Raw genomic sequence first — 12152 nt, forward strand, 5'->3', positions numbered from 1 at the left:
TGTTTTGTGTATTTTGTTATAAAGCAGATATATGAAATGATTTTTTTTGCGAAATGCATGCAATAATTGCAATAAATACCAATCGAATACATTCTTATCCTTCTTTTTGTCAGATAACAAAATAGAAATAGTGAGTAGGGGTTAGTAGACTTTATTGGTTTTCCCTCATCTGGCATACTGAACAGGATAAAACTATTATGTGAAAATTCCTGGTTCAGTATAGATCGCCGACCCATGGACAGGGGTTGTGGGTTCGATCCCTGGCCAAGTCATACCAAAGACTGATAAAAATGAGACTTTTTGCGAAGTTCTGCCTTCTTGTCAGGCGCTCAGTCGACATAATATAGGCCTAATAAAGCAAACAAATAAAGGGGGACCTGCATGGCTTGAGCCTTTGCAGGACAGGTGCCTTCTTAACTGACGTTATTCAACTTGGCTATAATAATAAACTTTTATGATTGTGGGCAACGACGGGAAGACAAGACAAGAAAATATTTCATGTTATGCAGGGCCCGCTTGAAGAACAGCTTATACAGCTGAGAATGACTGTCTAGCTGGTTAAATATTTATATCATACCCATAATTTCACATGCAAAATATTTTTTTCAGTGCAACTATATTTTTTTCTTGTTCGATTTTTTTTCTCTCAGTTCTTAAAAATAAACTTGCTATTGGGCCATGTCATAAAAAACAAACAACGGATATATATCAGTAAGCTTAAAGTTCATGCTCGAAATCTCAAAGAAACTGCTTCGAAATTTCAAATTTGTTATTTTCCCCGTTATTTTCTTAAAAAAATATTCCTCTTTTAGCCGGTTTGTACCAATGCCCCCCCCCGTTTAAAATTTTGAAATAGCGCCATCTCAACAAATTACGACAAGCGATCGAGCAATCAACCCATATTTCGACGACGTCGTCGTCGTCACTGACTCTACTACTCTACTTTGCTTTGACTGCTTTCTCCGGTTGTTCCCGAACTTTTTAAGTGCTTATTTATTCATGTATTCTCACCGCAAGTGAGAAAAATCGAGACAAGCTTGTTTAATATCTACTCTTTTATGAGAAGGTTGGTCTGAGAGTTTGCTAACCTTTACGGGATATTGGAGATAAACCCCCAAATTTACAGTGCCAACTTCCAGATGCAGAGACCGTTTCAACAAATTATTTTCTTTAGTCCCACGAACTGAGTTTTATGTCGTTCTAAGATGCGGTCGTCAAAGTTGGTGTTTGTTGGACTGGCAATTATAATTGTCGTGATTATTTCCATGTATTTGATGTTAGATCAGACTGGATTTCCTCAAGAATTTCCAGGGCAAGCACGGATGTCAGAGGTGAGTTAATAATAGTAGACAGCTGGCAGCCATCTGTTTAGAGGAGTTTTTTAACTCTTGGCATCAATTGCCAAAAAACAAAAATTAATTAAGTTAAAACTAAGAGGAACAAAAACAGTGACTTACCTCGTGTCGGCTGTCGCGCAAATTCACTTCCCCGTTTTATCCGATCTTAATACACAAACATATGGCCATTGAGTGATTTGAGTCCCTGTAGAGTAGAGATCGCGCTAGAACCAGTAAAGGGCTAGAGGCGCTGGTCAGAAAATTGGGATCGTCCCAGTTTACAGGGACTGTCTCAGTTTATACATGTTATAAGGATTTCTTCACACAAGAAATCTAGGAATGTTCATTCACCTGTCAAGTGCCGACACCAATCAAGTGTGCTAGTCAATGTAAACATCAGGTTTCATAACAAGATTATTGGAAGACGGTAAGTCATGAAAAATAGACTGTGAACTGGGGGGAATTGAGGTCACTGAATCTATGTTTAGCACTCTCAATTTCCGTAATTGCTGTCTTTGTCCCGTAGGGGGAAGTGAAAAAAAAACGTCCCCATAAACAAGGACAGTCTCAATTTATCAAGACATGATTTGTCTTGGTTTATGAGGATATCCTTGTTTTCTGGGACAATCCCAATTTTTGGACCAGCGCCTCTACTGAGAACTTCGGTCTCTGTATTTGGTGAGTGAAGTTAACGGAGTTCAGCTGAACAAACAACATAAAAGAGACCGAAGCTTTTGGTCTAAGTTAATAGTAGGCCTAGACCAAAATCTTTGTTGTTTGCTGAACTCCACAGGAACTCAATTGCCATTAATAAGCAATGGCAAAGCGCCAATGATGCTCTCGTAATTGTATAACATAGCCAGGCCCAGGAGGCTCCTAAACTAGAGTAAAAATCATTTACTAATGTATGCTTAATCTCCAAGGAAACAGGCATTCCTTCCCATTTATGTCCGTGTACTGTCCAAAAACCTGAAACTTTCGCTCCTGAGATTCTATTTCTAATGTTAATCTATCTAGTAGGGATGCATTGAACTTTCTTCACTGGACCAAATCCCAATGATTTATATGATTATAAATTTTCAATAATATACACAACTTTAGGGAGACCGCAAGATTTCTCATCAACCACTTCATTAAACTGTCTGATTTTTTCAGATCTTAATGAAAATAGTGCAAAATAGAAATCTATATAGTAATCCATATATCGGTTTTTTGAGTAATAATCAAATGAATTTCGAAAATGAAATTCCAACAAATGCTCCAAATAGGCTCTGTAGTATAATTTGTCACAACACACAAACAGCTGAAACACACGACCACACATAACCCAGGGAGCTTCAGGAGTCCACCGTGCATTTTGACATAGACACGGGACCAGGGTAGATTGTGGTCTCAATAACTTGGAAAGAAAATTGGGTCATTCCATCTGAATTCACCCAGTGGTTGCACCCGACCGTCTCAGAATTCATTGTAAATTGGTACACATAAAATTCACCATGGCCCATGCACAAAACAAAAAAAATTAGTCAAATTGGTCCGTCGGTTCTCGCGCTACGGCCTGCCCTTTTCTCCTTGTTTTGACAAAAATGGGCGTGACCTTCAACTTTCAATGGCCATTGCGTTGTAACGTGTTGACCAATTTTCACGAAACTGATACCATTTAATAGGACATTCAGATAGGAATCCAAAACATGCATCAAATAATGTCTTGGAGCGATTTATAAGGTAATGACCCTTGACCTTTACTTTCACCTTGAATTTGACCCCGGACAAATAATTTTTTAACTTGATTTTCGTGTATGTTAATTATTTGTATGATATTGACAAAATATGTTAAAACCAATGATGATATTTTATTTCTTCACCTTTTAAAACTCTTCCAAAGATACCATGAAATTTCACTCTAGTCCCACATACTGATATTCATATTAGTAAAGTGTTCACAAGTTAAATGATTTCTTCCAATCTTCAGTCACAGTATGCAAACACATGAAAAGAAATTAAGCTCATCAGTTCACAAATGAAACATCAAACATTAATGCTCATGAATAGGTATCTGTTTAGGTATTTTGATGTTCAGCAAAATATATCAGTATATATTCTTGTTAGTAAAGTGTTTACTTTTATCATCAAATTGTTGAGTATATGCTTAATAAAGGCTCCCATAATATTCATATGATACATATTGCTAAACATCAAAATGCCTAAACAGATACCTATTAATGAGCATAAATGTTTAATGTTTCATTTGTGAACTGATGAGCTTAATTTCTTATCATGTGTTAGCATACTGTGACTTAAGATTGGAGGAAATCATGTAACTTGTGAACACTTTAATAACATGAATATCATTATATGGGACTAGAGTGAAATTTCATGGTATCTTTGGAAGTTTTAAAAGGTGAAGAAATCAAATATCATCATTGGTTTTAACATATTTCGTCAATATCCTACAAATAATTAACATACACGAAAATCAAGTTAAAAAAATATTTTTTTCCGAGGGTCAAATTCAAGGTCAAAGTAAAGGTCAAGGGTCACGACCTTATAAATCGCTCCAATACATTATTTGTTGAATTACCATCATAACTTTGAAAGTTTATGAATCTGATTTATGAAACTTGGACATAAGAGTAATCAAGTATCACTAAACATCCTGTGCGAGTTTCAGGTCAAATGATCAAGGTCAAAGGTCATTTAAGGTCAATGAACTTTGGCCAAGTTGGGGATATTTGTTGAATTACCATCATAACTTTGAAAGTTTATTGGTCTAGTTCATAAAACTTGGACATAAAGAGTAATCAAGTATCACTGAACTTCTGTGCGAATTTCAGGTTACATTACCAAAGTCAAAGTTCATTTATGGACATTGAACTTTGGCCATTTTGGGGGTAATTATTAGATTGCTGTCATTAAGAATTAATAAAGATGAATTTATATTCAAATACAACCAGCTTACCACCTTTATGAAAAATATGCTGGAAAATAGCAAGTTTTGATGACAAACAGATCAGGATCAGCCAGGTTCTTCTTTGATCGCTGTCAGCTACATGTACAGCTGAGCGTACTGACGCACCAGCAGATTGGCTGGCACGTTCGTGCGCTCAGCTGTAGCTGCGCTGACTGCGATCAAAGACGAACCTAGCTGATCCTGATCTGTTTGACATCAAATTTCACTTTTTCGGAAAGGTTTGAAGCTGAAATGCTGCAAAAGAAATACTGATCGGGTGACGTCATCAGTCCCTTCATTTGCATACCGACCAGGATTTGCATTTAAAAAATTAAGCGAAATTTTAAAATGTCACAACTTTTATTTTACACCCGATTTTGATAAATTACTCAGTGTTATGCTTGTTGAATTTTTCTTTTTTTTATTCAAATCAACTTTTCGTTGGGGTGGACTTGTCCTTTAATGCTTTTATGACCAATTTTTAGCAAAAAAATGTGATTGTGAGTTGCAAAAGCTTCTACAAGACCAGAAGTAAAGACTATATCTTGTCATTGCTAATAAAATTACCCTTCACACAGTGATAAATCAATTTGAATATCTGTTCAATAGATTTGATGCTTTTACAGGCAGGAGTGACAATGTGAACAGTCATCAAAGCTAGTGAGAATTTTCTAAACAAACTGGACAAGGTTATTCGGCTGATTGGAACAGAGATTATCTCACCATCTCCATAAATAACAATATCATACCTGGGGCTGTTATCGATAACGTCTTTATCCCTAGTCCTGTCGATAATCGCTTGTTTTTGCCACTTAGCAATATTGATAACCTTACTCTCTTGTAATATACACTATTTTGTAGGGACACAGTGATTTCACTGAATTCACGGAAATAGCCCTTTGAAAGTGTCTTTTCAAATTATGGAAAATCATGGAAAACATATTTTTCCTCAAATTGCACAAAACAGCAACAGAAATTACTCCAAAATCTCAACAAAATACAAAATACCAGCCGAGTGTTGCTGCCCTCTACATGTACTTGAAGATGTACAGCATGATATCAAAATGGTCGATAGGCGAAAGACGTTCACTTCTCAGAACAATGTCCACCCCCCCCCAAATTATCAATAAAACTTCATCCAACCCTAAAATATTGCTAAAAACGTGAAAGGTGAGGATGTACATGTATTTATGCTAAATATATGTTTGTTAAAAGATGTTTTGTAGTCATTTACATCTGATGAACGCGAACTTTAAAGCGTTATTAGTGACAGATACAAATTTTGACCAACATGAGTATGTGACATATCGCTATATAATGCATAAAAAATGTGCATTGATTCATTTGTCATAGTTATCGATATCGGTAAGATATTTTTACCATGATATCGACAGAGAATTTTCTCAACGATAACAGTCCTAATCATGCCTTCATACATTATTCACTTTTGTTTTTTATTTTAATGTGTTTGTTGGATGAGGGACTACATTCATTGTACATCACAACAATATACATGTACTGAAGTATGCAGAACAAAGTAAAATGTTGCACAAGAGTTAGTCAATTAGATCAAAAGGTGTTTAATCTAGGCCCATTTCGGGTACACATGTACACGCATAGTCAAGTCAGTGCACGTAATTCCATGACCGTGTACATGGTCGCATGTCCATAAAACTTGCGTGGAAGTTGTAAACAAACGGTATAAGTTCTCATATGCTGCACAAGTTTTAATCACAAAAATTCCACTTTCATACCCACCCTTGAAGTTCTGTATTCGTGCAAGAAGCCACGGCGCTCACTCACTGGTGAAACAGTCAAGAAGATCAGCTTAAATTTCTCTCTAGACATAAGTTTAGCCACACTCAATCGCATTCATGTTACAGCTCAAGTCAACATGTTTTTTGATAAAGGATAAATAGTCTTTTAATATCATATGGATAGTGTTTTTTGTGAATCTAATAATCAATAGTCGTTTTCAAAGTCAGCACTGATGCTATATTGAAACTTGTAATGCAGGCAAGACTGCCAGAGGCATTCCACTTGTTCAAGAAACTGAGGGTTTGTGTTTGCTAGCTACCCCATCACCCGACATCAGGAGTAGGCCTACATATTTTCACTGGAATTCACTTTAGTCCCCATGTAGGCAGGTACAGATTCACACTTGTGTAAAGTTCTGAATGGGTCAATTTCTTTCTCATGCTTTTGTGAAGGTGTTTATTTTTGCTGCTGCTGCTATTGTTATTGCTTTCATTATTGTCTGTTTCTACAAATTTCATTACATGTACATTTACGGTTCAATAATTTTCTCAATTCGTTGGGTTGGGAATGACCTGTTGTGAAATTACAAGGGAGAAGACCTGTAATAAAGAGATGTTTGCTTAAAAACACCCCCTTTTAATTGCTATGATATGTGTACATTTATTCGTAATAAACCAAGGCAATTTTCTTGAGCTTTGAACCGACATGTACAATTAAAGGGATTCATAGATGTGTATGCAGTGTATCAAAATATTTCCACAAGTTTAAGTAACAATCACAAAGTGAAAATGAATTCTCAGAATCTTACTTAGATAAGATTAGATTACAGTTTTAGATTAAAATATTGGTCAGGTTGTTTTGGTGGAATATTTTTTTCAGTAATGAGCGGAAGAGGGAAGGGAGATACAGTACCATAGGTTGTTTTTTTGTGCAATTTTTGTGTCTTCACTCATTTTGCTGAACATTATTGAACCTTTTTTATAGTGTTATTTGAAATTTTCTATTAGAATATTAAATCTGACATTCCACAATTGCTTTTATGATAATACCATGTCAGAATAAATATAAGTTTTAGTATTATTGCCCAATTACATGTAGTGTTCAAGTTGACAATAGTCGACAGTGTAGATGGCAGGTTTCAAATAAATTCGTTTTTTTCTAAAAATGCTTCCTTCGATTAAAAATTAAGTGTAAAATTTGATTGATACAACTGTACATGAGATGAGATTCATAACTTTACATGTAGGATGTATTCTTAGAACCCTTATAGTTCACTGGCAATTTTAAACTTGAGTGAGAATTACTCCCACTTAGTGTAAATGACGATTGATTGATTAGCATGATTATGTCACATAATTTGAACATATTTCTGAAGTGTCAGTTTTCTGCCATCCAGAGCATATCAATTTCTCTGGAATAAATCAGTTTAAATTGAGTGAGGTTACTAGAAACAATGTTTAGAACACATGATTTAAGTGACTTTTAAGCATAAATTAAAGAGTTAATTAACCCTATTAAGAGGCTTCCACATTTTTTGCAATAAATCTGTAACATGAAAAGCTGGTACCGCATTGTTCCATGAGTCCATGACTTATGAGACCAAATTTGTGACCCCCAGGTACATGTACATGTACAAGGTTCTGAAATTACGCAACATTTTGTACATGTAAAAGTGAACAGACTTTTATGTCGGACCAAAGTTTGCTCTGAAACATTCATGGGCTATCCTGTCAAGGTATTCCTCAATTTCATTGTTATCTCATGTGATATTCTGAATTCATGTACAAATCCAATTGATGCAAATTGTGTTTTGAGCCATAATTCATTTAAATTCAATTAATTTTGTCTTGTTTATGATCAGAATTAAATCAGCAACAATTTCCATAAAAAAACAAAAAAATAAAAAACAAAGAAATACATAAGAAATTTTGAAAACAATAAAAGTCATAAGGAAAAATGATTGCGATAGCATTTGATCAGAATCCTATAAAAACTCTGTGAAAATAACTAGCAATTGGGGGTCCATATTTAGTTAATTAGAGCAATATTTCATTTCATAAGTGAATATAGGAAATTATTTATTACATGTACTTGTAAATTAGTATAAATATTTCATATAAAAAAAATCATCATTTTGGAAAAATATTACACTGCACACTACCACTGTGCAAATTTTGGTGGCGTTCGGGTGATCAGCGGCTGCGAGGAATCTCATCCCCCTCCTCGCTCTCCTCACCTACTCCACCACCCTACCTTGTGTCATACATACTGCCCGCCACCCGGGGGGGGGGGCACTTACATTGACGAGTGGATACCATGCGCGACCAAAAAAACACGTAAAAAGGATGTCTTTTTCACGATAGGGCACGTTACGTACGTAACGTGATAAGGGTGTCAAAAATAATGAAAAAAGGGTATCTATTTCGCTAGGAAAATTACGTGTTTAGGGTCGAATTTGCGGGGATGATAAAACAAAATTAAAATGTTTTATAAAGGATGTTCTTTTTGCCCCAACACTTCGTGTTTAGAGTCCGATTTGCGCGAGGTGTAGAAGCTGGGGTCATACTAAACCAAATAAGGTAAAGCCGACGACCGAAGGACCCGTAACGATAAAACATTCCTGTACTTGTTTAGGGGTTCATTTTAGGGAATATTTGCCAAGAGTATCGTTATGTTTCCAATACTTGTTACGGGTAGGGTTTCACACGCTAATACTTGTTAAGGGGTGCATTTTCAGAATATGGAAATTACGTGTTTAGGGTGTTTTTCGAGACCCCATGGTCGCGCATGGTATCCACTCGTGAATGGAAGTGGCCCCCCCCCCCCGGGACCCGCCAATTAAAATGATATTTTACACACTATTGCATGTAGCTCTTTAAAGGCTTTAAACTGAGATATCAACTGGTCTGATAGGACAATCACGGATTGGTTGGTGATATAAAACATTTTTTTTTGCTGTTAACATTTTCAAAATGTAACTTCGCCACCCTTATGGGGGTACCAGCTCATGTATTTTAGCAATCACACTTATTTTTCAGAGTAGGTCCATGTTCTTATATTGCCACAGCAGGAAAACCACATTATTAGCTGATCTCACAACTACATGGGCAGAAATTACCATCAAAAGGTTCTCATTGCTGTGAGCGGTGTACTGTATGAGGTAGTGTTCGATTTTACCTGCTTTTATGTGAACTGAAACAATTCCAAAGTGAGATAGTTTTAATCTCTAAAAATTGTGAGGGACTAGCATTAGAAATTGTAGAATCCTCACTTATACTAATCACAAGGTCTTTTTTTTTTACCAAATAATGTATAATGTGCAAGTTTGTATTTTATGCAGTTGTTATCTCAATAAATTGCCTTCCTGAATGTTGAACACTCAGAATCCCATGGCTGGTTTCAGTCCCTGTGTCATTGAATTCTTTGATCATGAGACGTCCGTGACATGGATGTCTCAAACACCTCCATGGATATATCCTGATCATGGCATGGATATATCCTGATCATGGACCCTAATAAGTCCTGACTAAGTAGATCTCAAATATCATTGCCTGAAAGCTAATTACACACAGACGCATTATGAACTCACTTAGGTTACTGTTTTATACAGGCTCTGCAGTGAGTGTATACAGTATTAGTTACTTAAAATCTGCTACCATATTCAAATATCAGCATGCATTCAGTAAATCATTTGTGAGCACTGCTAAATTTTCCATTGTTCATTGACAGGGACTGATGAAATACATGTCCATTTCAACGTTGGTCCATTTAGAGAAAAGCTAAATGCAGGGCCTTACGATGAGCAATAATTTTGAGAGAGCAGAAAATCACGATTGTTAAATACCGGAAACATGGGGCATAGCTTAATGTTCTGATGCAATGTATCTTTGTTTGTAAAATAATGGAAAACTGCTGGGAGTATCTATTTGATTGGCCGAAAGGCTCTACATTTGGAATATGAACACTGCAACTAAACCTGGAATATGGATAATAGTCAAGTACATGTATGTAGAATAGATCATGCCTTAGTGGATTTAGGAAACAAATTTTTTGATCGATTATATGACAAAGACCGCCCAGAGGTTAATACAGGTCTGATCCATTTACACAGGATATTGTGCATAATTCATGTTTCCTTAATCATTAGGATGACAGTGAAGAATACAACAATGCTGACCACATAAATATTCACACGATCAGCAAAACATCACTATTTTATATGTGCAAAGTTAATGCATGCAGATAGACGGTTTGCTGACCGCATATTTGCATATTAAGTGCACACAGCTGTTCTTTTCTTTGGTACAGTAGTCCTACGCATTTCCAGTGGGATTTTCATATTTTGCAAAATTTGTATGAAATTGCCTTCAAATTTCCAACATGTTTCAGATACTAATTAATTACTCCTTAAAATATATATGTACAGAGTTGGACTTGTACTTTTATATTCTGCAAAAATCCCCAAATCAATATTTAGACCAAATCAACTGATATAATGGTTTGGTAAAATGCCAATGATAATTATGTACTATACACTGACTAGAATGAAGAGAAAATGGTCAAGCTTGGTAAGATTCAGCATTAAATGTTGGTTACTTGCTTTTATGTAAAAAGACGTCCAGAGCAAATTGTCCTCAAACCATCCAATGCACTTATACTGTATCATGTGAAATTAGAATTGAAATATGATTGAGTATGGAATGAATTTCAATTAATTCTTTGCCTTTGGTAGTTATCTTTCAAAGATGTTCGTCATCATAAATGTTGAATAAGAATAATTGAATGTTGTGAACTAAAATTCTTGTGGAGTTGGTTCAAATAAATGATATGAAATGAAATTCAGAAAAAGTGAAAAGAATATAATCTTAGTTTTGATTTAAATAAATCAAAGAATGTTACATGCCTTTTTGAATAACCAAATTTTATGAGAGAAGCTTCAGTTCATGTACATAATACAAATTCCCTTTTTTCTTGAATGAATAATATTTTCATGTGTGAAAGTATGCACATGTAAAATCATTCTCATTTTTTTATTAAAAATATAAAAGGCCTATATAAGGGATCTGCTCACATATATGTTGTCACTAAATGAGAACTTTAAGGAATTCATCACTGTTATTTTTGTTTAATGTCATGGTGACTTTCCCCTTTAAACCTGGTTAGCCAATCCGGTTTATTGCTATCACTACTTCTAAAAATTCATGATACACAGCTATATGACTGAACTTAACACCACAATAGTGACAGTTAAAAAAGCTTTGATTACTATTTACAAATTAAAATTACCTACCAGTAACAAACAAGATTTAATATATTGAAGGACAATCCTGCTTGAATCAATCATGGATAAAGAAGGAAGATAATGAGGTGGTTTCAGACCACCTCTATCACCAGTTGAATATATACGCAAACTTGTTCAGCACTCAAAATACCTGACGTTTCTTGCATTCACACCAACCCCAAGCAGGACCCTTTTGGAATAAGTTCTCGATGTTAAAGGGGAATGAAACAGAAAAATCAAAGAATAAGAATAAAGAAAGTTTGAGAAAAATCGGACAAATAATGAGAAAGTTATGAGCATTTGAATATTGCAATCACTAATGCTATGGAGATCCTCCCATTGGCAATGCGACAAGGATGTGTGATGTCACTGATGAACAACTTTCCCTTTGGTGGACTATAAAATACCCTCAAAATGTCTCTTTTTACTTTTTCTTATGATGATACAAACTCTTTATCCAAGATGTATTAAAAAATATGTATTACATGCCCTCATGTAGAAAGAACACATGATCTATGGATAGATGTGGTAAAAGAGGCAATTCAAGTGAAATATATACCGGGGGGGGGGGGCACTTATGTTGACGAGTGGATACCATGCGCGACCAAAAAAACATGTAAAAAGGATGTCTTTTTCACGATAGGGCACGTTACGTACGTAACGTGATAAGGGTGTCAAAAACACAAAAATAATGAAAAAAGGGTATCTATTTCACTAGGAAAATTACGTGTTTAGGGTCGTAATTGTCGGGATGATAAAACAAAATTAAAATGTTTTATAAAGGATGTCCTTTTTGCCCCAACACTTCGTGTTTAGAGTCCGATTT

The 12152-nt window shown here is 35.3% G+C and overlaps 1 protein-coding gene across 2 annotated transcripts in view; it reads left to right on the forward strand.

Annotated features, from left to right (window-relative positions):
• The first annotated feature begins 922 nt into the window (after positions 1-922).
• The window catches only part of LOC121411194 (alpha-mannosidase 2x-like), a 40022-nt gene continuing 28792 nt past the window's right edge, over positions 923-12152 (forward strand). The window contains exon 1 of one of the 2 annotated variants that reach the window (XM_041603766.1): positions 923-1331. In XM_041603766.1, the coding sequence (XP_041459700.1) occupies positions 1206-1331 (126 nt within the window). In that variant the 5' untranslated portion in view covers positions 923-1205. The remainder of the gene's footprint in view (positions 1332-12152) is intronic. The other variant, XM_041603767.1, reaches the window with a different exon arrangement.

The sequence above is a fragment of the Lytechinus variegatus genome, chromosome 3 (assembly GCF_018143015.1).
Source record: "Lytechinus variegatus isolate NC3 chromosome 3, Lvar_3.0, whole genome shotgun sequence".
In the NCBI taxonomy this organism is placed as follows: domain Eukaryota; kingdom Metazoa; phylum Echinodermata; class Echinoidea; order Temnopleuroida; family Toxopneustidae; genus Lytechinus; species Lytechinus variegatus.